We start from the raw sequence: 26,642 nt of genomic DNA, 5'->3' as shown, positions 1-26,642 counted from the left end.
AATATACAGATTTGTACAGAACCACAAAGTGCCCTGCACATTGTTCGTGGGATGTTGAGGAATTCTGACTGGATGACATCTGCAAAGCATCAGCTCATTCTGGCTTTCATGAGGTTTTGTTTGTACTCATGAAAACATCTCAGCTGCTGACTCTGTCACTTGGGCTTTGATGAACCTTGCCTTTATAAGGACAAAAACCTCTACTGACATGGTACGATTATCCAGCAAGCCTTTTCACTCTCCTCTTTTGTTTCTGTTTAATTTGAAAAACAAACAAATTAGGGTTTGCTTTTTTTACATGAGATCAGATTTGCTTGTCAATCTCATCCTTTTAGTCAGTTTAATCCCTAATGTCATTTGATTCTTATATGTTTATTAAAAATTAAGGAATACCTTGTAGCGCTGGATATTTGCTGAACATTTCCTTCCATGCAAAAGGACTTTCTTGTGATCTCAAGGATTTCGTGGGAAATTTCCCAGTTTGTCTTGATTTTGTAGTTGTTGTTTTCACACTTAATTTGTGAAATACGTGCTAAGAAAAATCAGACAAGGCGATGCGAAAGGAGCACATTGTTCTAAAAATGAGTGAAAAATCAACCAAAGTCTAAACAACTAAAATGAAAAAACTCCCAGAAATGCCAGAAAGCTGCTGACCAAACTGACTTCAGATGAAATTTGGCTGCTGTGAAGAATAACATAAAACACAAGGATCGTTTTAAATTTTAGAGTGCTGCCTTTACTAAGGATTTTACAGTGTAGTGATAGCAATGATTTAAAAAACAGATAAAGACTTTCAACTAGTAAGTAGTGTGTTTATGGGGTGTCTGAAACTCTTTCTTGGTAAAACTTTCCAACAGCAATAAATGCATTTTTATGGCCTCAGCGATACAAAAAGTCAACAAGTTATTTTCCCTTGGAGACCATATTTTTATTTTTATTCATTTATTTAACCTTTATTTGACTTGCGAGTTATAAAATACAAATTCTTATTTTCAATGACTCATAGAGTAAATTCTTATAATGTATCTTATTTTACGGTGTGGTAAAATAACATACAAATAAAATGTACTGTCATATAAAACATTTTTTATTCCACCAGTAATATTGAATCACTATGTTCCCCTTCATATTGTGATATAGGTAAAATAATATTTAATTGTATTATATATCATTATATTTAATCATATTGTAGCGTAGCTTGTTAAATTGCAACATCCAGTATCAGAATGCATCATATTGTATTTAATACATTTACTGCTGAATTTTGTCAAATGTATCGTATTGTATTATATCATGTCATATCATAATGTATCGTATCGTATCAAATTGTTGCATTTTATCATATTTTTCGCCATTTTAAAAATACAAATTAAATCGATGTAAAATATTCGCAATGATCATTTTTACTGGTTCATACTGCACATCTTCACACCAATTGCACAAAATATTTTTAAAATTGTCATTTTTATTCATAGAACCATTTTATGTGTTTAGTAAAATACCGTATTCTGTAGTATTACATGTAATTACATTGTGTCCTATTGTTTTGCTGTGTATAATTTTCTCCTGCATCTATTTTACCATTTTTTATAAACTCATGATATATTGTATTATATTTCTGACATATTGTTCTGAACTGTGTTGCATATTTCATTAATCTGCTGAATCTCATTAAGGGCATCGTTTTGTGTTCACAGGATTTTTATTGTAACCTAAAATGTTTTTGCTGATCATTAAAAATCGATTTATTTAAACTGAGATTTTTAATTAAGTGTAATAAAAAGTATCCTGTTTCATCACTGATACAAAATACATTCCTTTTATTCTTCCATTATCATTTTATAAACACAAGAAACAAATCAACGTACAATATTCACACAAATCATTTTAGTGGGATATACATCTTCACACCATTTACACACCATTTACACAAAATATTTTGGGATTTATTGTTCTGCCTGTAACAAGCTGCAGCCAGTCTGTAAAACCAGTCAAACTTTTTCCTCTCCGCCCTCCTCTTCCTCCGTATCTCCTCTCTACCCGATCGTTTCAGCTTTAGCGCTCAGGATTAATATGTACACGATATACATCCATTCTTAAATACATTGCTTCCAGTCTATTTACATAAAAGAGCTTATTGATATTTCAAACGATTACAAGATGTATGTTTTAAAGTGATACTATGAGTTTTAGGGTTAGAGCTGTTTAAAAAACATCCAGAACAAAATTTAAGTTCTACAATATGTCATGAGAAGAAAGTATGCAGTCATATTTAAGAGGCTGAACAACAAACCAGGCTGTGAACCACCCACAAAACAAAGAAATCAAACGGCAGATTCCCTTTGAACACATCAGCTTTATGTAATCAATCTCCCACGTCTCCATTCCTAGGGGCTTCGCAAATGGAAAAAAACCCCTAAGTTCCTCATGTCCTCGAGTCTCGTTAATGTGATTGGGAAAGCAGAGCGGCTTTCCGTCTGGTACCGGTACCGCTGAGTCTGCAGCGGCGCTCCACCTCACACACGACTGTCATCCCGGCGGATCGCAGCTGGATCTGACAGATCAATGAGGGCTTCCAAAGCCAACACAATCATGCTTTATCTCTCATGCAGCAGATGAAACTCGTTAACTGCACTGGGAAGGTTCTGTATTCTTTGGTTTAGGCGTATGTGGCGTTGGATGAAAGCAGCTAAAGCCGTTCGAAGGATGCAAACAACAGTTTCCAAAGATAAACCTTAAAGGGGCAGCATTATGTGTTTTTCAGACACACAGTGTCATTTTATAGCATAATTAAGTAAATTATGCTATAAAAATGTATCAAATTTTGCTTCCTAATTTTGCGCCTTGAAATTGGGCCTCTGTCTCTTTAAAAAATCCTGCTCTTCCTGAAACTCCGCCCTCAGGAAGTCATCCCAACATGGCTCCTCTATTAACCCTTTAGCAAATGATTACATTACCTTTAACACATTTTTACCAGTGTTTCACTGAGAAGGAGCTCCTATAATGAGCCCAGCCGTTCCACCAGGTGATTGCTAATTCCTGCTGGCTAGTCTGAAGGAGCTGAGTGGGGGAGGAGCTGCATCTGGAAGGTGTGGCTAGATCCACCCAGGTGGTTCACTCAACTGAATGGTTGCCATGGAGATTCAAGGATTTCTCAAACATGTAAAACAAGACTCCAGGTTGGTTTTTGATGAGGGAATAACATTTTAAAAGTTAATTTTACATAATAATGCCCCTTTAAGAAATATTAGAATAATGACTTTAAAATATTGATTTGAAAGGCTTGTAATGAATATTTGTCTAAATGTATTTTAGCTTAAAAAAAGAAGTTTGCTACATCAGTTGCCTCCACCTTGACAAAGTCCACATCCATCACAGCATCCGTCGGCTCTCTCTGTGGCTCGCTGAACATGTGTTTTATTTTGAAGCAGGGTGAAAAGCTCTTCCATCCCTGTGTGTCTGAAAGATGCGTGCCTGAGCGTGAGAGCGGTGGCGGCGGCTCACGGCGAACACATCAGAGCGTTTCCAATCGCTGTCCGTTGCAGGGTTTGAAACCCACGCAGCAGCAGCCTGTTCTGTCTCTTGTTAGTCTCTGTCTTTTGCTCCCTCTCAGTGCAGCCACAAGCCATTCTCTCCCTTAAAACTTTCCGTGGCAGACGGAGACAGAGGCGTCCGCGCCCACGGCAGCTGCCTCCGCTTCAGATCTTCTGGCACATATGCAGCCTGGACTTGGACGAGGAGGTGGCATCTTTCCACACCTTGCAGGAGAGGCCCTTGGCGCAGTCGCAGCGCTGGAAGATCTCCAGGCCGTGGGAGCCTTTCTTCCTCTGCTTGGTGCACACCTCTCCCTGCCGCAGCACCGGCTTGCAGATTTTGGTCCAGAAGTGGCGGGCGCAGCAGTAGCCGTCCGAACAGTCGGACGAGCGCAGGCAGGAGTCGCCCTCATGACCTTAGAGAGGAGAACAGGAAATGATGAGTCAAAAAGCAGCCAACAGCAAAACAACAAAAAGTACTCACTGGCCCGAAACCGTTTTGGATTTTGTGAACTGAAAAGTGTGGAGTGCATGTGCATTCAGACTCCTGTACTTTAGAGAGCCATCTTTCATTCACAGCTGTAGGTGTTTGGGGTTTGTTATCATGAGACTGTAGCAGAAGTCTACTTAATTTGCTACTTAAGTAAATTAAGTAGCATAATTTACTTAAAAAAGTCTGTAGAAGAATTAAACACTTTCACACTGTAAAACATTTGAGCTGCATTTTGTTGTATCAATTAACTTCTACTCTTTAACCCTCTAAGGACACACTCTCCAGGGCAGGCATTGACTTTAGAGGGTTAAGTCAAACAAATTTTGCAAGATATAGATTTTTAACTTACATGTTTGAGTTTGTGAAAGAGAAACAGAGCAGTAAGTTGCGTTGCTAACGGCAGTGGGAACTTTTTCCCAGGGTGCTTAGCGGCAGGTTTTTGTATCTTGTGTGCTACATTGACTTGCCTCTGGTGTGTTATTAAGGCAAATGCTCATTTTAATATAAATGTCAGTTTGCTATGGTTGAGTACAAGGTCTTCTCACATTGTTTAAATCCTGTTCAAAATAAATGTTCTGAGTGTTTTCAGTTTTCAGTGTGATGTTTCATCAAAAGTATTATCAGATATTTTGTTTATGCAAGTTGAAACATGAATTTTAATTCTTTTAACTTAAAGTAGTTATAGTAATTTGATAACAAATGCTTCCTTATTCTATTTTTTAGATACTTTTTCTGACATATTAAAAGCAGCAGGTGAACCTTCATTTTCAAGTTGAGCCACTTTCACATGTTTAACAGTGCACATGAAAGTCAGTATTACAAATGTAAAAGTTGGTTTAAAACTTTTGCACTGTTTCTTTGCAGCTTGGTGCGTTGTGTGTTCAGATGTGAGTCTCACATTAACATAAATCAGGTGACATGAGTGGTACGCTGGAGTCTCAGTGACTTATTAGCAATATAGAAGCTAACCTCCATTCTGTGGTTGTTCTTATGTTTCACATAAAGTGTGCTGCTCCCTGTGAAACTGCCGTCACGGCTCCAACTAGGTGCAGAAACAGCTAAAGCTTTGTGGTTTCGTAATGTTATGCTTCGGGTACACCATTGCTGACACAAGAGCAGAAAGCCAATTATCAACATAGTTTGTGGACTGGCAGCGTCCATGAATACTTACAGACCTCCAGAAGGGGAACAACAGACAGATTCAGACCCCTTCAGGCTGAAATCTTACCCTTTAGCACATGCTTAGGCTGGCCCCTCCCTTTCTTCTTCCAGCTGTGGTCTTTGGTGGACAACACACTGGGGTTATCTATTGCAGAGATGTGAGGCGACAGCACGCTCTCAGAGATGGAGACGCAAATATCTGCAGCGAGAAAGAAAAGAATAGACATCAAGGTAATTAAAAACAGAAGAGGTTTTAATCTGCCTGCCGTCTTTGGCTGTTTAACAAATCGCAGATTTGTTGGAGTTTATTTAGATCACATGATTTTTGTTTTGCAGACCTTTTCATGGAAACAATAGAGATTCTTAGAAAGACTCTTCAAAAGACCAGAATGTACTGCAGGCCTGAGACACACGACTTTCGGGAATGCTGAGCACTTTGGGAACTGAACAGAAAACTTTCAGTAGAATATCAGAGAAGGAATCCTGAACCTTTTTCCTCTCTTTCCAGGGCTGCTGCTGTATTAAAAACACCCATTATGTGGGTGTAAAGACACTGAACTTAAGAAGATTTTCAGGACACATGTCAGATGTCACATCTTTGAAGTATATTGGTTTCTGATGCAGCCACGGTTTGAATAGAGTATCTGTATTGGGGTGAAACGTGTGGAAACCACAGTGTTCAGCTGCATTTTATTCATTCTGATATTTATTGATCAAATATATGAAGGCCCCAAGTGGTCAAAGAATCATTTTCTGAGTATTAATTTCAGTTTCAAGCATCCAGCATGCAGAAGTGAGTGAAGTATCTGGATAAAACTAGACCATCTTGTTATTGTTGCATAGATTCTGTAGCAGCGCTGCAAATGTGTGTGACTGAGCTGGTCGTGAAATTTTCTGATGTGTGTTAAAAGCTGGAGTTTTATTTTCCTGTTGTTTCATGAAACTGGAACAAACATGTATAAGACAGAAAAATTGGAGAACACAATGCATTTTGCATGCTTTTTGGTAGCTGTACTAAAGCACAAGAGCAGTTTATTCAAGTTGAATCAAGAATTTAAAATCGTCTAACTTAAGATAAGTAGTTACTTTAACTTTATAATGTTATTGAAAACAATATAAAAATGTGCTTGTTCAACTGGTGAGGACAGTTTTCCTACATAATGTGAATAATCACTTAGTTTAAATTACCCTATTAAGTTATAATAACTCAATTTGAGAATAATGAGCTATCAGAACTTAAAAACAATGTTTAGACAGCTTGTTTCATGTTAAATCAATTTGATGAACTTTAATTTCTTATGTTAATTTTCACAGCAGCAGATTAACCGTCATTTTCAAGTTGAGCCACCTCCAAATGTCTTTTATGTATATTTATAGAAAATACAGCATTAGAGACACCAGAACTCACTGCTGATTTCTAACCTGGAGTTTTGGTTTAATTAGATCTTATCAGATAAAATGGATCAGTCTGTTGAGTAACACAGAGAGAATGTGCATTTGATTAGTTTTCTGTTTTTTCTCATTTGATTGAGCCTAAACATCATTATAGATTGGTGTTTATTTTCTAATGTGCATGCATGTTAATACTTTCTTTCTGTAACTCAATCTTGTGCAGTCTTGCAGTGTCTAGTTTATTTCTGTTTGGTTCATTCGCTGATTTGTTTAGATGGCTCTCAGAAACATCGCTCCATCTTCTCTGGTTTACATCCAACCAGCCCACAGAGAAGTTTCACTGATAGGAGAAGAAATTTTAGCTCAACTCTAAACTTGTTAAGGTCGACAGAAACACTCAGGATATCGTTCTTAACACTTAAAACCAAAATGTTAAATGTTTGGTGCTCCACCTTGGAAAATTTATCGATTATTTATCACTGTTGCCATGCCAACAGTCTTTTGCTAATTTTTTCTGCTTTTCTAATTTCTTCTACCTAATTTTTCAATAAAGCAGCATTCTTGGGTGGCAATGTGTGTGAAAACAGAAATGTGTCCACCATAAAGATTGGACTAACATGAACGACTTTTACCCAGAACTTTGTATTTTAAAATTTATTCTTAAATTTTAAATTTCTCACTAAGTGAAAACATGGTTTTTAGGGCTTCTGGGCAGCTTCGTCACCCAGAAAGAGTTTTGCACAGCAAGTTATGTGTGAGAATGTAAAAGAGAAGTTTTATTGTTCTGATCTCTTTAAGCTAATTTAAATAATAAACTAATGCCGTTTGATAACTAGGATCTGTTTGATTGTATCTTTGATTAAAATTAAAAGTTTTTTTGTAAATTGACTTGAATATGGAGTGAGGTTTATTACCATGTTTCAGATACTCTACCCGGTAAAATACAGAAATATTGAACTGTTTTCCAACATGGTTGGGAAGATTATGATGTATAAATCTATTGATTCACTGACAATAATAAATCTTTGTGAGTGTGTGAGCTACAGGACGGTTTCTGTACGAACACTGCTTTACAACAAAGGCTGAAACATTCACCAGTTAAGGTTTGACTCAGTCAGGCTTTTGATTTTAACGTACTTACTGCATTTAAATCAGGACAATACTCAGTCACTGTGTGAGGTTTTAAATCTCAAACATTTTAATTTCCTGTCCTCTGAGTGTCTGCAGGAAACACATAAATCCCTTTACAATACTTTAAACAGTCATTGTTTATGGACATTATTTATTATTACCAATGAAAACAGGAGTTATACACAAAGTTTAAATCAGGATTTATAAACACCAGCTGGTGATATGTAAAGATCTAACAGTGTTTATAAATTCAGCTGTAAATAGAGGCTTTGAATGCAACTCTATGCACTTCCTTCACTCGTAACTGTTGAGTGATATCAAAAGAAACAGCAAGAAGATCAGAAATATTTTGTTATTCTACAGCTAACCCAGTATTTAGGAATACAGAAATTGTTGATTTTTTTTTTTGTCAGACTGAAAGTGAGGCAAAGACTCCACACTACTTCATCTTGCCAGCAAATTTCTTTGGTGCATGAAAATGTGTAGTTTTAAGTAAATTATGTTTCATTATTGCCTTTCTACACCTCTGAATCTGTAGCAAACATAATAGGATTTCTAGCAAAGCCAGGCTGCTGAGGATTGTGTTAGCAACTCAAACCACAAAGACGAAACGTTGCTAAAATACATTATGTCAGTGATGCAAAAAACAAGGACTTGATATTAACTTTTCTTAATCTCATGCTATGCTATGCGGGTTCTCGGTTTGCACTAATGAAGATTTGCACACCAAGGGAGGCTAAATGCTAAGTACAAGTCTTTCATCACTTCACAGATGGTGTGTAGATAATTGATTTTTAACACTTCACTCCTCGGCTTTATTTGTTTATGAGACAGTTCGATTTGTCACTGAATCAACAGGAAAATAAACAAGAACAGATTTTTATTAATGTTTTAAACAGAGGACTCAATTATCATTTTAAATTGAGTTATCTGTAATCAATTAATCTTAATTGGATTTTAATTGAAAACTATATATGGACAAACAAAAGCAACATTTTCAATTCAAAAAAATATTTTTGCTGCTAAATTATTGAATAAATACTTATTTCATTCATGATAACTTATGAAATTTCTGTGGACGCTAACGCTAACAGTGGCGACTTCTGCAATGCTGCTACATCTTTACCATTGAGTAGCTTAGCTAATAGGTTAACTCAATTTAGCACAACTTGAACACAACAGTAGCCTTTCCCAGCGTCCAATCAGATTGGTTTTTAAACAGAAATGAACCCCGGTGCTAAGAAGCAGCTTTAGCTTTGCTGTCTATTGATGTTTATTGTGCATCAGCTTTACAGGAGTACCAGAAACAACTGAATACAAAGGTTCCAGCTCAAAACGTTTGAATGTAAAAAAAAAAAAAGGTGATTGACTCAAAATCTTTGTAATTAATTCATCAAAGTTAACATTTTAAGGTTCCGGCCCGAGTTTTAATACTTGCTTTATGTCTTTTATTTATCTTATTTTTGTAAAGTTTTTGTAAACTTGTTTTTTGAACCTGCTTAATAAATAAACTAGACTCATATCTGGTCCAAAACAAACAGAGTTTCCAGTCTAAATCAGTTTGGTGGTAAAACGCCTCAAAGAAAAGAAATCCAGTTATTGAATTCAGTGTTGAACTTCTGCATAATTAAAATGAAATGAGATGCAAGTGTGCGTGCTCACAGTTACTGCAGCGGTTCCCAGGGCAGCACATGGCATCCCGGTGGCAGCGCTTCTTCCTGCGGCGGCAGGACAGGCAGCGCGACGAGGCCTGCTGCGGGCTGTGGCAGTAGCTGCCGACGCTGCACTCCTTGTCATTGCTGCACGGATACACCTGCTGCACACACAAACAAAAATGTTATTAAACTTTGTATGGCACAAAAACACAAAACTGTAAATATTTACATTTTGTTTATGAAATCTTATCTTATGGAGATAAAGGTGTACTATTCAGTTCAGATTAATTTTTCAATACAAAAACAGTATTTATTTATTTATTTATGTTATGTTTAAACTGAAGTATTGCCTTTTCTTTTACATCACAGTTTCATGTCACCTTCCATGAAACCCTGAGATAATCATCTGGATTTGGTTCATTTCATAAATAAACTGAATTCAAGGCATCATGTCCACTGAACATGGTTAATACGTCTAACCTGTGAAAACACTAAAAATAACTAAAAATAACCGAACTGCATCCAGAGTTTGCTCAGCACATGTTCCTCCGTTCCCAGCGCTGAAAGCACCAACTCTGTCCTCATCAGAACCTGCAGTGCTGTGAAATGTTGCACTTTAATTTGTCACAAATTCAGTTTAATATCAGACTGACCACAAATACAAAACATTATTGCTAATTAACTTGTTAAAGAGGGAATCCAATCAAGCTGAACTGATCCTGAGTGAAAGCAAAATGGATTTCTTTGGGTTCAGAATCAATAAATCATCATAAACAGAACCCATCCGACAACATGAAGTAGGCTAAAAAACCTCAAAAAGCAACACATGATGACATGAGCTGAACAAATTTAACAACAGATGAGAAACAAAATCAGACAACAATTAAGAAAAGGTGATAGTGATTTCTGAAGCTCTAAGATTCCAGTGAGCCGCAGAGAGAAGCATCATCTAAAATGGTGAAAACATGGACATTTAAATCTCTGCAGACTTCGGTTATCCTCGCTGGGGTCAGAGGTCATGATTCAACCCAAAAAGAACACAAAGGTGAGTCTAATGCCTGGGTCACACTGCAAAATTCAAAACCTAAGACAACACGCCACAGAGGAACCGATTTCACTCACCAACATTCAGATGGAAAAATGGAAATCTCTCAAAATCTCTCGAGACCAAACGTGACTTCAGAGTAAACAAACATGGCCTACCGGGAAGAAGCAATGGCGACAGTTTGTGGATTATTTTTAACAGAGAAAAACGACTCAAAACCACATCTGGTCCCACCTGGAAGATGTTTGGTCTTCTGCATTTTGGATTCCTGAATGTTGTTTCTGCCACTTTGCTCTCTGATTGGCTACGCGTCACATTCACCAGGCTGCGTTCTCGTTTGTCGGTGGGAAAACGCCGCACACGCTGAGGGCCAAGACAACCCGACATGGTGAATATCCCCGATCAGAAAGGTCTAAATCACTCTGAACACACGGCAGGAATATCTTTAGAGCCGTCACCATAATCGCAGCATCCTCAAGATTGTCAGAAAATGGTGTCAAAAATCTGAATAACTATCTTTCCATGTGAAGCAGACATTCCCAGAAAACAAATTAATGACCCCAAAACATTTGGTAAGATATTCTGAGGACTGATAAGATCAACTAGTGGCTCAAAAGTAAAACCAAATGGAGATTTGCAGTGGTCTAGTCAAAGTCTTGACTTGCATCTACTGTGATGCTGTAAAATTACCTTAAACAAGTTGTTTGTGCCTGAAAACAATTCTGCAAAAAAGAGAGAAACAAAATTCCTCCTCTGAGATGTGAAGGACTCATTATCGCCTGACCCTGATGGCGATTAAACCAGCTTCAAGCTATTTGATTAAAATAAAAAATGAAGCGTTTTCTGTGTAATCTAAAGAGCTGAAACAGTAGAAATACACCGAATAAAATAAATACTGTAGCATTGCTGCTTTGACTTCATCCTTCCAGAACAAAAGTGGAACCAAAATGAAAAGTTGCTCTGATAGCTTCAATATAAAACAACCATTAAACTGAACCTAAAATAACTGGTTAAACTGGACAACAAGGCTGTGCTCCTACATAAGGCTTTGTACCAAAGTAAATCTTAGCCAAACACAACCATCTGTGTTTCTTCATGATTTATTAGAGATAACTGCACCAGACTCTCACTGTTTTTGAGTATTTTTATACTTGCTTTAAGTTCCCAACGTTTCTTTTCTACATCAAAATAATCTTTATTGGAATTGTTCTTTCCCTAAACTGTTGCCTGCAACTGAAAATAAATGTGATTAGGAATGCTTCCCTTTCACTCAGGCCTCACAAAGTGTTCAGAGTTTTAATGAGCTGGAACTGAAGGGAATTTTAGCAGGCAATCATTTTCCTCCATAGTTCATTTAGCTGAAATTCAACTTTGTTTTTTTCAGAAAGAGTAAACAGACTACAAAGTGCAGCAGCGGATATAAGGAGCTGAAATCATTAGAAAAACAAAAAGACACACCTTAGCAGTTACAGCATCCACATTTTCCACATACAGAGAGGCGTTTTATTGAAACCAGTATCTTTCCTTTCACATGCAAGTCCTTTTGTTCTTGGACTTGGAGCGGAAGCAAAGGCGCTTGGTGTAAAATGCACCACAAATCAAATAAACTTTGTAGATGTATGAAATAAAGTGATGAAATTTGCACCAAGTTAATAGAGAAATAAAGATGTGAAAACTCCGAGGCGAAACACGCTGACATTCACGTCCTATTATTATTATTATTATTATTCACATATTTACCTTTAAAAGTTGGAGAGATGATCAAAGGTGTAAAGTTTTCCCACCAGATTAACACCAAAAACATGCTAACAGCGGGGCGGGGGGAGGAACCGACATGAACGGCGTTGAGTTTCAGGCGAGCGCGTTGGGCTGCTGCACCGCATCCACATTCAGCTGGCACTGCGCTGACAGACCTGATTTACTGCGGCTCACCACTGACAAACATCAACTGTTCAACTCGGGACTGCGCATGACATGACCCAACTGAGTCTGGGTGAAATAATTACATCCACACTCGTAGAGAAAAAGAACCTGGGTTCAGCGTATCAGCGTCCGTAAGGATGGGTGGTCGCGCCAAACAAAAAACAGGGAAAAAACTAAACAAAACGGGGATCAGTTCAGACAAAAATGTTTAAATCAACAGCATTAATATTCCAGTATGTTATAATTTCTTTCTTCTGTGCTTCAGCTTTGGAAAATTAAGATGATTGGAGCTTTCTGGACGGTTGCCAGTCTGACTCTTTGAAAACAGATGGAGTCGCTGACAGAGCCAAAGAGAAATTAGCTTGAATTCAAGCTGAATGCTCATCCATCATCATGTCAGATTCCAAGAAATCAAACACTTAACGTGTTGATGAAAGTAACAGAGCCATGGTGTTTTATAGATTTTCTCTAATGCTTCTTAAAGGTGGTTGTTAGAAAGGCTTTATGTACTATAATAAAAGGAAAAAAGAGGGAAACAGCTTTTTATTAAAGCTTATCCTTTCACCCGTGTCTCTGTACCTCATTATTAGATATATTTTCACATAATTAAATCTTTTTGCATGGATTAAAATGGCATAAACTTTGACTAAAAACAATATTCCATAAAAATAATAATGACTTGGATTTGATTCTGTTCAGTGAAAGCTTTGCCATTTCTCCCGCCACAGCAGCTGGTTTGGAGTTTAACAAACTTGCTGGCTCACAGACACCAATTAAAATGTCCTGAGTGCCACGGTTTAATGTTATGAGTTTGTGTCACTTTTACTGTGTGTTTTATTTCAAAACAAAACACTAAAAATAAAAAGCTTCAACATGGATAACAGAGGCAGAGCTCTGCAGAGAGCTGCTGTACTCTGGATTTATAAATGTCAAGATTTGTTCATCAACTCTGTTGGCTCTTTTAATATCTCCAGTTGGTGTTTAAAAAGAGTCAACAGCAAAGTTTATAAACACAAAACCCCAGCAGGGATTTCACAAACAGCAACTGCAGCATTTATAAATTAGACATCATCAGTCTGTGATTCGAGGAGCTGTTTGTAAAGCTACACGGTCAATATTTTGAATTATTTAGCCTGTTGCCTGAGAAAATTATGAAGGTTATTTTTCATATTTTTATATGTTTATACAGTTGTTCATAAATGTCACAGTTTTAAACTAAATATTTAACCCGGAAGTTAATGGATATAACAAATGGATTAAATATTGGCTTATCAGTCTAAACTAAACTTTAGTTTGGATCCAAACTAAATATTTAGCTAACAAGTTAAATATCAATAAATATCTATAAACAGAATATTTATTTGAATTCATAAGTATTCAAATAAATATTCCAGTGTGGCCAGTAATAAAAAACAGACTCATTTATCAACATTTGGTCAACAGCAGGTTGTATTTTTCCTGTTAAATCCTATTGAAGCAGCAGGATGAGGTTAATGTTATCATTTTTCTTTTTGGGTTTTGTGGATCAAACTCTAATGCTGACCAAAAAACGAACTCTGATCCACCTATAAACTGGTTTTGGTTCTGTTGAGATGTGAATGCATGTGAACACCAAACGCAAGAAGTGGACTACAACGCAGGGCATTCTGGGTAAATAAAACCAAAACAACGCATTAGTAGCAGAAATGACTCGTAGTCTTCAGGCATCGATAAAATCTGACGCTACTCAAATTTTACTGAAGAAGGAAGTTGTGTTCAGTGTCTTCAAAGGTTTTTATCTCGTTTCCTTCAGTGGTTTTTGGTGCAGCGCCCCCACAGGCGAGGAGGGGAACAGGTTGCTCAAATGGTTTGGAGAATATAGAAATGTTATTACAATTCTGTCGGTTTTAGCTCTTCATTTAACATATAAAATGTTTCCCATTCATGCAGTGAATTTATATGCATTTTGTTCCATTATAGACTGCAGCTCTGCTATGTTGCATAATACATTACAAGTCACTGAAGGCAGGTGATAATGCTGCACACCTGGATGTAATTCTAGATAGAGTTAAAGGTATTAAAAACTGAGTGCAGCCAACCCTCTGGTGCCACATCTTTCCTGTTTACCGAACAATGTCTCTAGAAAGCCATCTTTAACAACCTTCAGCTTTATCAAAGCACAAACTGCCATTTAACATTTCTGTCTGAGGACAGATTAAACGTGCAATAATCTGGTTTGGAGTCTCTGGTTTTTTGAAAGGACCAGGTTGTCTGCCGTCGGTCTAATCACGTCCGGCTCCAGCCTCTCCCTAATGAACCGACATTAAGATGGTCCTCAGACTGATAGTCATACTCCTTAATTAAAACAATATGTCGTAACTCCGGCCTTAATCTGATTAAATACTTCATAAATTTTGTGAAAATAGTTTTTCTGAATTAAAGCATTAACTTCAAAGCTGGACTCTGTTTATTAAGAGAGATGCGTGCATTCCTGAGGGCTGCTGGGGCAAACATAAGCAGATGAATTTGTTGGAAATATGAGGAGAAGTTTGGGAATTTGCAGCTGGAATTTTTCTCCCCTGACAAGAAAAATGTGCTGTTATCTAAATACTGAGACAAGCGGGGCCAGCCACATGCTGGGCCACTTCAGATCTGTCCGTCCGGCTGAGCTACACTTTCAGATCAGCAACAATGAATCTGAAAGGCTGGCGCAGACCTGAGGACACCTCTTCCATCAAAAACCAAACTGAAAGACAGATCTGAGCGATATGGGACCTCCAACCGCAGCTGATAATCTCCCCTGTCGCGTTTTAAAGCACCTCGTCTCACTTCTGAGGGACATTCGGATGCATCGTCCCCATCTCATATCTGCTCCCTTATTTTTGCCTTCACACATAAAAGCGCGGCCCCTGGATCTAAACACGGTGCGTGCTCTGCGCCCTGCCCTGCATGCTGGTGATAAACAGACACAGGTCCATATGGGAAACCGCGGGTCTCGTGTCGGTGAAGACCCGCTGCTTTGAAGAGAAACACTAAATGTGCGGGAGCAACAATCTACAAGGGATTTACTGCAGGATCTTTGAACAATCCTTCCCGTATTTACCTCCATCTACCCATTCCTCAGTTATGATGTCATTTCCAAGGAAGTTTTCCGTTATGCTTATAAATAACAGCAGGAATGTAATTTCTTCTCGGGTCTAGTCTGCATAAAAACTCTAAAAAATAGCTATAACAATGACAGCAAAAGAACACATCATTCTAACAGAACCATCTGTTTCAGTTTAATTAGTAAAAATTCTCCTCTGGCTGCAGTGATTATCATGGTGAGGAGAAACTGAAAATCCAGATGTAGTTCTCACTGCTTTCACAGTTCTCTGCATTTATTTCTGTAGATAATGATGCTGCTATCTCGAAGGTTTATTTCAGGTTAAATGATGTCAAATCGGATTAATTTCTTTGTCATAAAAACCTCCAGTCGGTCATGGCAGATCAGTGTTGTAGTACTCGAGATCGGTCTTGGTCTCGAGACCATTTTTTGATGGTCTCGATCTCGTCTCGGACTTGGGCTCTGAGGACTCGGCATTTTATTTCAAGACCAGTCGAGACCGCAACTGTTAAAATATCACTAAACGTACAGCGTACTGTCCAGTTTATTTGTTAACGTCGTTGTTTTCAGTGAATGCAAAACCACCGATTAAAATCCAACCAATAACCTGTTTCTGTTCCCCCCCCCGCGCACGGACACACACACACACACACACACACACACGCACACACACACACACACACCTTTCACTCGCGCGCGGCGCTCTGAGACATGCGCAGTTGTTTCCTCTGAGCGGCAGAAGACGTCTGTCTAATCGTCAGTAATATAATAGCGCTGTATAAATCATACAGCTAACTCAGCAGCGCTAACTCAGGATGCCATACAACTGTTAATAACAAAGTGTATGACTATCTACGTAATGATTCTATGTTGCTGATTAAATAAAATGATATGGTAATGAGTGTGTGACAGATATAGCCGTGAGTTTGTGCTAAGCATATGATGATCTGACAGTGTATGCTGACCTGACAGAACAGAGCAAGCAGATCGTAGAACAGAGATGGAAGCATAGCAGAACCAAGAGTTTGTACTGCTTTTAATATTGGTTAAATTTATTAAGTATTTAATATCTAGGGGGGTTTATGTGAATATGGATCTTTCAGATCAATTTGAGAAGTAATTTTGATCATATTTCACATTTTGTCGTATCATGTAGCGTGGGCCGCTGGTCTTGGTCTTGACTCGGTCTCGACTTCCCTCGATCTTGGTCTTGACTTGGTCTCGGACCCTAAAAGTCTTGGTCTTGTCTCGGTCTTGATACACTCTGGTCTTGGTCTTGTCTTGGTCTCATGTAGGTGGTCTTGACCACAACACTGTGGCAGATGGATGCTCACAATGAGCCCAGTTCTCGTTCTGCTACAGGTTTCTTCCTGTTAAAGGAAAGTTTTCCTCTCCACTGTTGCTGCATGCATGCTCAATGTGATGGACTGCTGTAAAGCCGACAACACAATGCAAACAATTGTCCAAGAAAAAGTGAATGCTGGTCACAGAGCAGGACGGATCGGTCCAAGATATCGAGACTAAGTCAGTATCAGATCAATAACAGTCGAAAAGTTTTATGATATACGAAACCAAATCATGTCAGTAAAACTTTTGACACTCGTCTCACTGTGAGTAACTTCACTGAATGAAACTTTTTACCTAAAATTCATGAGACCAGACACAAACCAAGAGATCATATTGGAGTGAGACCTCTTGTTTATACACCAGCTTTGTTGCTCTGATGTCACAGGAAGTATTTTATAAACGTTTCCTACTGTAAATATTAGTTTAATAAATTTTATATTGGGGAAAAATTATTTACAGAAGTGTTTTTTCTGCCTGAATTAGTTTTTTTTTGTCAGTATATCATTTCTTTGCAAGAATTTTTATTTTTATAATCGCCATTAAATACCAGAATGTTAGGGAGTGTAGGAAAGGACAGAAGGTTCTTAAAGAGACAGAGGTCAATTTCAGTGCGTCAGATATGATTGTGACACAAAATCAATATTCTTTAAAGTTATACTTGCATCAACAACAAAAGGTAATATAGTTATTGATGTTATAAAAGGGACTGTGTGCCTAGAAAATACACAATACCCACATGAGCCATAATTCAGCTGTAAAGACCAAAGTCCTAAAACGGGGAAAGGTGAAATCTTTACTTTTCATGATTCCCCTTCAGTTCAGTCATTTTTCACTCTGTCTCATGATGGCAGGAGCAGCGTCAGAAACCTGAAGCTATGAATGGTGTTAATGAGCACCGCGGGCCTGAAGGAGTCAAATAAACAATGTAGCTGAGTAAACAGACTTCATGCCCTGGAAGCAGAAGACGGCCAGTATCGGGTAACATAGGGATGATGGCGCACCAGTCACTCACACCGCCTTCAAACGCTGCTGCTTTCATCACGCAAAACACATGTGTTTACAGCCAAGTCGCTCTGAGACTCCAGGAACAGCAGCGTCTTCAGCTCCACGCTGATCCCACACAAAGAAGAGGAGTCAAAGAGCATCATGGGAAATCCGGGCCTGTTTGCCTTTTAAGATAAACACAGGTCTCCTCTGTCATCAGAGGAAACACCACACATGAGGGTCCCGAAGCGGTACTTCAGGTTGTGTGAAGTGGGGTTGGGCGGAGTAGTCCTGAGCGGTTAGTATCTTACTCTGAGAATGATCTTCATTTTTGACATTTTGACATTTGTCTCTGATGGATCTTCTTATCGTTGTTTTATTAATTGTCATGTTTGCGTGAATGTGTTGGCTGTCAGCACTACTCGTTGCAAATTGATTGTCCTTCAGGGACACAATAAAGTGGACTGAATTGAATTGAATTGAATTGAATTGAACTGAATTGAATTGAATTGAATTGAATTGAATTGAATTGAATTGGGAGAAATTCTCACAAAGTTGTTTATTTTTCTAAAACACAACACTTTTCCATCAGATTGTTACTTTGACTGGGACACTTAGCATAAACCAAATGTTGCAAAAACTCTACTTTTACTATTTTCTCCACTAATTGTTTTTGAGAGTATCAATAAATATCAATAAGTTTAACAAATATGATGAAATACTGTGTGCTTTTTAGTCACACTTCTTTATGTGACACATTAATAATGTGAATGCAGGATTTGTGTTTGTTTGGTTCTGATTGCTGTCACAGCCAGACAGTTACATAAAAAAGTGATAAATAGGTTTTATCATCACTTTTATCAAAATATTAACAGACAATATTGCAATAAAACTTTAAGTATCACCCACCTGTAATCTGATGCAGAACGAAATTCTGCACCATAACTCGGAAATATGTTTGATGTGTTTCAGATCAGAGATGCTCACTCCTGCACGTTCATTCTCAATAATGTGATTTATTATCGACTTGCTGTTTTTCTGTGCCTGAGCCAAATGAAGGAGGGAAACATTAGCATTGGCTAGCATAGCCAGTGCTAGAATTTTCCTGTCTGGAGCAGGGAAATACTAACGTGTTTGGGTATCTGTTCCTCCTCTTCACTCACAGAAATATTGTTGTAAATTCTCTAAATGGCTTCTTAATCTGTAAATAATTGACATTGTGGCATAAAAAAAATAATACTGAGGCTGGAACTGGAATATTGAACTGGAAATCTAAAGAAATAGAGAGTTTCTTAGGTTGTTTTCACACAGTTGGGTAGACTAAGTTTTATTGGGAACTAAAGTTACAACATTTGTTACATTTTCAGCTGCTGCAGTTTATGTTCATATTGCACTGAGTCAAACGATCTTAACCTTTTAGAAAAGCTGTTCCCCTCCTCGCCTGTGGGGGCGCTGCACCAAGAACCACTGAAGGAAACAACCTGAAAACCTCTGAAGAATAAACTGAGTTCTATGTGGTGTGGTAATTTAACAGCTAGAGGTTTTTATTAATCTTAAATGAGAAGCCAAAGGAAGATTCCTGCAGAATGGAGCAAAGCAGTGTGACCCCTCCGCCACCTCATGCTGCCTACTGCCATCATTCTAAAAATAATCCTCAAACTTTCTCCTTTTTTACAAGTAAACTGGTATTTCTATGCATTTCTAGTTCTAATACGGCGCAGTCAAAGAGCAGCAATCAGACCCCAGCAGTGTCTGTTCTCACATCAAACTGATAAACTTTCTACTTCCTGTCCTTTTCCTTAACAGTCGCCTTCTGGAGACAGAGGAATCCTAAATGGACATCTGCTGCCCAGATTGTTCAATAAAGTTAATCTTTATTTTCACTGAATAAAGTAACTAGTCAGATCTGATGCTTCCTGCCTGGTTTATACACACATGCCTGATGAAGTCTCTTCTCAGAACTACTAAGGCTGCGTTCACACAGCGGGTCTTCATGCTCAGTTCCAATTCTTTGATTATTTTTTTCTTTTATGTGGTCGTTCATATTGCTGAATGATGACTTCTATATGAACGGTTCACAATCCCAAACAACAACGCAGACATCACACAGCAGCGCATTGTTTATGAAAGCAATAACGGACGCTGATAAAATGAAAGCACAAGCAAGAGAGATTACTGGAGCATTGACTACAACATCTGCAGAGGAATCTGTTTGTTTGTGGAGTCTGAACTATGAGAGGTGGAAGATGCTTCACCAACTTCACCCCTTTCTGAAATTCATAGTTATAATTTTCAGTCATTGCTTACGAGCAGATCTGGCTTCTTGTGGTGCAGAATCACGATGCATGTCTCACGACAATGACATAAAAGTCGGATAAAATGCGACAGGAAAGTTAAAACCGCAGACTCTTTGAAAACTATTTTGGATCCACATAAGGAAGTGGCAAGAACTGGATTTTTGGGGAAATGAAAAGATCAGAACCGGGCCGTTCAGACTGGCTTGGAAAAGTCAGATTTGGGTTTTCCTGCTGTGGGAACGTAGCCAAACTTCTCAGAACCACAAAGATGATCCCCAAACCCTTTGACTGGTGATTCAAACAAACAATAGAAAACTGATTGATTTGAAAACCTTCAGGCCTTCAGATGTTGGCACCCTGAGCGGTGAGCCATAGTGCAGAGGAGTGATAATACGTAACCCACTGATTCACAGTTTAAGCAAACTCTTCCAAATCTGCACCCAGCTGCTTTAATCACAGTAATTAGCCTCACAAACGACAGAGAGAAGATGTTTAAACTTCCACTGTGACAAACTTTGGAAAGAAAATCCTGCAGTTGTTAGTTCAAAACTAAAACTGGAATTACCACCTATAAATAAAACCTCATGCACTGAGAAAACACAAAATCATACCAAGTATTTCTAGTCTAATTTCTAGTGCAAATATCTTAGTACACTTGAAATAAGACAAAACTAACTCCTGGGCAACTTTTCATAAAGAAATAGGAGCTTGTTTTAAGTCAGTAATTCCTTAATATTGATGAAAACGTTTTAGTTCCATTGGCAGATTATTTCACGTCTAACAAGACATTTTTGCCAAAATAATCCGCCAATGAAACAAATACTTTTTCATCAATATTAAGGAATTATTGACTTAAAAGGAGCTATGTCTTTATGAAAAGTTACTTGTAAATTATTTTTTTCGTATTTCAAGTGTGTTAAGATATTTGCGATGGAAACAAAATTACAGTAAGATTTTGTGTTTTTGCAGTGTGATGAAGAGATGCAGCCCGGACCTTTAACCTGCCCTGTGGCATCCTGATGCTGTGGAAAGCCGCCGTGGCATTGTGGTGGTCTCTGCACATGCAGATGGTTCCCCCCACTGTCTGCTCCCCCGAAACCACCAAACACTGCGGCAGTGGCACCGGTAGAGCAGCCGTTCAATCTGCGGTTTGGCAGCGCTGCTTGAGGTTGCTTTTCCACACTCCGCAGAGGAGAGAGAGCGGCTTTTCCAGCGATTCCTGCGTCTGAGCCGGCCGTCAGCACTTAGCAGGTATTAAAGGACTTCACCGCAACAGCAAAATGATGTAACAGGAAAGGTGAATATGACGCACAAAAGCAGATATCAGTCATCAAACTGAGATGGAAAGCTGCTCAGAGAGGCGGATTTAACGACTTGGGCTTTGACTTTTAAGTCCTAACAGTTAGATTAGAAGTTAAAAAGCGTTTGTGTGTTTAGTGTGAGATGAAAACCTGAGCTGACCACATTCTGAGCGGCGTTAGCGTAGCCCCCAGACGCCCCGTAAGGGCCCCATAATCCCAGCAAGCGTCTGGACCACTTTAACAGCACTAAGACCCAGACAGAAAATTACCTCAAGTGTTAACTTTTTCTCACATTTCTGCTGCATTAATGATTTACTGTGGATGCTAGCAGCTCCCGCCAGCGGCGTCAGGTTGGAAAAGGCAATTAGGGGTTTACGAGGGGTCCGACGCTCCAAATTCCCACTAACGATCCACACATGACAGGAAGAGCTTGTTTCAGGTTTTATTCTGTGATTTTTGGAGTTCAATCCTGAATCATAAATTCCAATTTGGGCACTTAAGTAAAGGGCAATTCCGCTGTTTTTAGAGAGTTTGGACTGCATTTGATCCTTTAACACATGGAAAGTAACATTCTACTCTAATCAAATAACCTTTATGATAAACTTTGTGACGTCTTAAACCATCATTTAATTCATTTTAAATGACAAAAATGTGTCATTTTCATGGGTTCTCTTCGCCATAGATCACTTCAAAGGGAACAAAGTATAAAAACTGGAATATTTAGACCTAAACTGGATTATACTTCAGCTTATGATCTCAGAAATGCTTATTATATTTATCAATATACTCAAAAATGTCTATTGCAGTGGCTTAAGTGGTGTCTAGATTAAAAACCACAGTATTTATAGTAGCATTACCTGAATATTATCAAAGAATCGTAATTATTGGATGTAAAACTTTTACTTTTTATGTGGAAGATAATAAAACAGCTCCTCAGATGTTTTGGGAGCATTAAACTCATTTTAGACAGACTGCTGCTCTCAGACCACTGCAACCTAATTATAGTGCCTAATTATCCACTATAAAGAGCGATCTGTAACAGTAAACTCTGTGATTTATGACACCTTTATTCTTTCTGCAAAACCGCAAGAAAAGGAGTCATTTCAGTGCTTTCAGAACATCAACGGTGAGTAAAACCTTTGCTTTATAAAAGTGGATAAAATGATGAAAGCAGCTACAAAGTAATTCCTTGGCAATCTTTTCTTCTCCATGTGAAACTCAGACACATTTTAGGACTTTTAGAGTATTTTAATGGTGTCTAGCATAAAAACTGCAACATTCTGACATTTAAACTTGAACTACAGGTTTAACTCTCATCAATTAAACTTAGGGTTGAACATTTTGAAGCTTTTACACTTTTTGCGAAACACAGAAACAGGTTATTTGTGCTGTTGTAGATCACTTTAAAGCACAAAAACCACAATAATCTGCATTATTCTACAATCAAAGAATCTTAGAAACAGAGTTTGATGCCTAAGTTTCCAGTTCTACTTGTGAAAACACAAAATTACTGACTATTTCAAAGATTTTTAGGCATAAAGCACTTTTTAAATGTTGTCTAATGTAAAACCAGCAAAATTTGGAGAAATCAAGCATTTAATGACTCAAGTTTCAAATCACCGATATTGTTTAAAGTGTTCTAAGTGTTTGAAGATTAACCCCATCAAATGTCGCCTTAAGTCCGTAAAAGCAGTGAAATTAAACTTTTTTGGTCGTTTGAGCAAACGCAGAGTAAATGTTTCATCAAAACCAATCGATCAGTACATAATCAATATTGAACAATCTAGTCCGTATTTGAGGCAAAGCGCTTTAGATTCTGATCCTCAGCGGATCAAATGCAGTTCAGGCTCATTAAAAGCTGCGAAGCTTGAGCTGGGCAAGAAAAGAAGAGAAAAGAAACAAGAAATGGAGCAGAAAAGGAAAAGCATTTATGATTTTATCTTACTCCTTTTTGTGCGTAAAATCACCAGACGTCATTTTTCAGCAGGTCAGGAATTGGAGGAGCGTACCTGCGGGAGGAGCCGCTGCTTCCTGGTGACCGGGGCGGACCGGTTCACTGCCTGGGTCGGCGTCTCCTCCAGGGAAGAGGGCTTGATGGAGTTGGCTTTCGGACGCGCCTCGGACACCTGGGATGCCTCCGTCCTCACAGAAGCGACGAGAAACAGCACAAAGCAGCATCTACTCCAAGCTGAGTCGAGCATCCTCTAAGTTAACACCGCGGTTTCAACGTAATGATAATAATAATAATAATCATAAAAAGAAGGTTTGATCCTGTGGAACAAGCTACAGGTTATGTCTGGGTGAGCAGCGCGCCCCGGCTCTGTCCGTGCGCCACGCACCGAGCGCGCTGACGGGCTGAGTGATGAAGGAGTGTGTGAGGAGTGTGTGAGGAGGTCTCCACCGGCAGAGTGGCTCTCTGTCCTCCTGCAGGCTCCTTTATGATCGCAGATACTTTCTGTTTTTTATAGGACTCTAATGAGTTTTCTTCCTCCGCCCCCATTCAGCATCTGAGAAAGCCTGAAACTGATCCGCGGCTGCCGCTCCTCCACGCCGACTGCAGCAGCCTCCGCCGGGAAAAGCCCATAAAATTATACACTGTGTGTTTTAACGGAGCACTTGACCCTTTTTACTGGGAGGTAAGATGGGGAAGAAAGGAGGCAAAGAAAAAGTCAGAGTTTGGCTGGTTTAAAAAGAGTCATTATGAGAAAGGAGGAAACTTTTCCATTTTCAGAGTCATTCATTTATTTATGAGACTCTAATGAACGGTACATTCTGGCTCCATAATGTCGAATAAAAACTCTGATTTTCCCTCTGCTGTAGGTTGATTTAAAACTTTTCCACATTTTGTGAAACACTTCGGTGTATTTTTATCAGGATTTTATGTGATAACCCAAAACCAGCAGAGAACCGGAAAGTTGTATTCAGGTAAGATTAGCAAAACTTCAACATATTTTTACTCCAGTAAACGTAAAAGGTAGCCGTCCAATTATTCAAGTAAGGGTAAAAAAGGATTCGGCAATAAGTTTCCTCAAGTACTAACATGAAATTATCAATCATTTAATGTTTTAAAAAAATCACATTATCAGACGGATTGAAACATAAAGAAAGATGGAAATTTTTTATCATGTAAGAACCAAAATGATGATGATTTATATAAGAAACAAAAATAAATAAATTCAGTCAAAAGAACATTTTTCCAAATCTTTCAATAAAAATCTTATGAAACTTTAACAAAACTGCATGTGTGTGTCTGAGTCTGGTGAGTTTTTGGTTCTTCATTCATGAAATTATTCACAGAATCCATTTTACTCCAGTAAGAGCAGCGCTAGCTACTCCTAAAAGGAAATGGTTTCAAAAAAGTTACTGAAGTAAATGTAACTAAGTACATGTAACTAGTTACTACTCACCTCTGCCCAAAACAAAGATTCATCAATGTAAAGTGGGAGGATAATAATGTCTAGTTTTTAAAATGTTTCACAAATATCCCCCAAATATTTGTAAGAGATTTTAAAACCAGAATAACCAAATGTTTTCAGAAAACAGTTTATATTCAATTCTAATCAATTCAAGAATACTTTACTGATACCAACAGGAAATTAAATCAAATTATTTAAGTTCAGTAGTTGGATATTCTGATGACTGTGAATCTCCTGTTCCAGTTAGTGTTACAGCGGTTTGAAGAAGCCTCTGACTGAAGACAGTATTTCTGTCAGTCTCATGAAGATGAGATTGGTAAATAGAAGCTGATGGTGTCAGTTTTGGTAAGATCTCTGGTATAATAGTATATTTAATTTGTATAATGCTTTTCTATCTACTCAGTGTTTTTATTGGAGTTCAACGAAACGAAACGAAACAGCGCAACATAAGACTTCAAGTTCTAAAAAGTGAGATTAGAATGGTAATTCTTTAAAAATCATGAAAACATTTCCTTTAGCACATAATTATCATAAATATAAGTCGGTTTGAGCTCTAAGTCTGAACTGTTTGGATCATAAAGGTTGTCCTTGGTCACTCTGGAGGAGCCGCAGAGCGCCAACGCTCAGGTGGAAGAATCTGTTGACAGGAAACTTTTACTGGTGGGGTCAAGTTCAGTTCCTGACTTTTCCATTCCAGATGTCGGTTTTAGCCCCGCTGCTATGAAATAAAACCAAGAGCTGCAAAAACTATTTTATTACATAAAATACGAAGAATAAAAAAATTAAGCTAAAATTTATTTCTATTTTCAGATTTAAGAACAAAATGAATCCTATATATAAGAAAAGAAAAAATATTGTAGAAAATGGGGTGAGCCTTCCTATAAATTTGGAAAGCAAAGAAAGAATTTGCTGCTGAGTTTGTACCTGGTTAATTATCTTATGCAGATTTTGCACAAGAACTAGCAGGAAAAACTCAGAAAATCTCCATTTCTTATCGCGTCCATGAATAAAAACATCAAAGTTTTGGTTTTCAGAGTTTTGGTTTAGATTAACATGTTAGAACGGCCCAGTCAAAGTCCAGAAACAAGTTGTATGATGTGCTTTTGACAGAACTCTGACCTCAGCTACTTTAAATATGTATTTATATAACTTCATTTATAATTTTTTCTTACAAATTTTTCCCCCTTTTCTCCTTCTGAGTGGCACGAATAAAACAAAACACAAATTCACAAATTAACTCAAGATGAGAGTAAAAATCAATGAATTAATCAACTATTTTGAATTTTGACTGCTAATGGCGTTTGAAGACTTTTGTAAGTCACTGATTTTCCCATCAGCATGATTTTATTCACATTTTTAAATCAGTTTCAGGAAACTAATTCACTTTCTGCTCATTTTCGCATAATTTCTCTAATGAGTTTTAAAAAATAATTATTTTGTTGCTATGAAGAATAAGATGTTTAATCCTGATATCCTACATTAAGGTGGAAAATCTGAGGCCTAAATAAGATCGACTGCATGTGAACGTAGCCAATCAGGCCGCCCTCTCGGTGCAGAAACAGAGGCATCCTTCCCACAATGCCTCAGTGACTCCCCACCTCATAATGCTTCACACACACAGGTCCGCAGCGCCTATTCAAGGCTGGGAGCTCGGCTGTGCTGGGATGAAACCAGTACACCGGTAAAGGCTTCTGACCTCCAGGGCGATCCATCACATCCTGCAATTCAAAGTGTCACGTTCTTTTGTGGCAGACAAAGGGAGACCAACTGAACTGGGGAGTGGGAGGAAGTATTGGACTTGTCTGATGTAACCGAAGACGCTCCAAGGTGACACCGGTTTAGCCGTCGTTGTCACCTGAGCACGCAATTTTTTTACCAT

At 38.2% G+C, this 26,642-nt stretch overlaps 1 protein-coding gene across 1 annotated transcript; it reads right to left on the bottom strand.

Annotated features, from left to right (window-relative positions):
- Positions 1-1,803: 1,803 nt before the first annotated feature.
- dkk2 (dickkopf WNT signaling pathway inhibitor 2) lies at positions 1,804-23,898 on the bottom strand. The gene is made up of 4 exons (XM_088006594.1): positions 23,357-23,898; positions 9,373-9,526; positions 5,255-5,386; positions 1,804-3,949 (listed from the first exon to the last, which is right to left on the bottom strand). Exons 1-4 carry the CDS (start codon positions 23,546-23,548, stop codon positions 3,699-3,701), a joined length of 729 nt encoding a protein of 242 aa, XP_087862720.1. The 5' UTR covers positions 23,549-23,898; the 3' UTR covers positions 1,804-3,698.
- Positions 23,899-26,642: the final 2,744 nt, after the last annotated feature.

The sequence above is a fragment of the Poecilia mexicana genome, unplaced genomic scaffold (genome assembly GCF_051168715.1).
Source record: "Poecilia mexicana isolate PSO_F unplaced genomic scaffold, ASM5116871v1 scaffold_1, whole genome shotgun sequence".
Lineage (NCBI taxonomy): Eukaryota > Metazoa > Chordata > Actinopteri > Cyprinodontiformes > Poeciliidae > Poecilia > Poecilia mexicana.
This window is presented reverse-complemented; position numbering and strand designations above follow the sequence as displayed.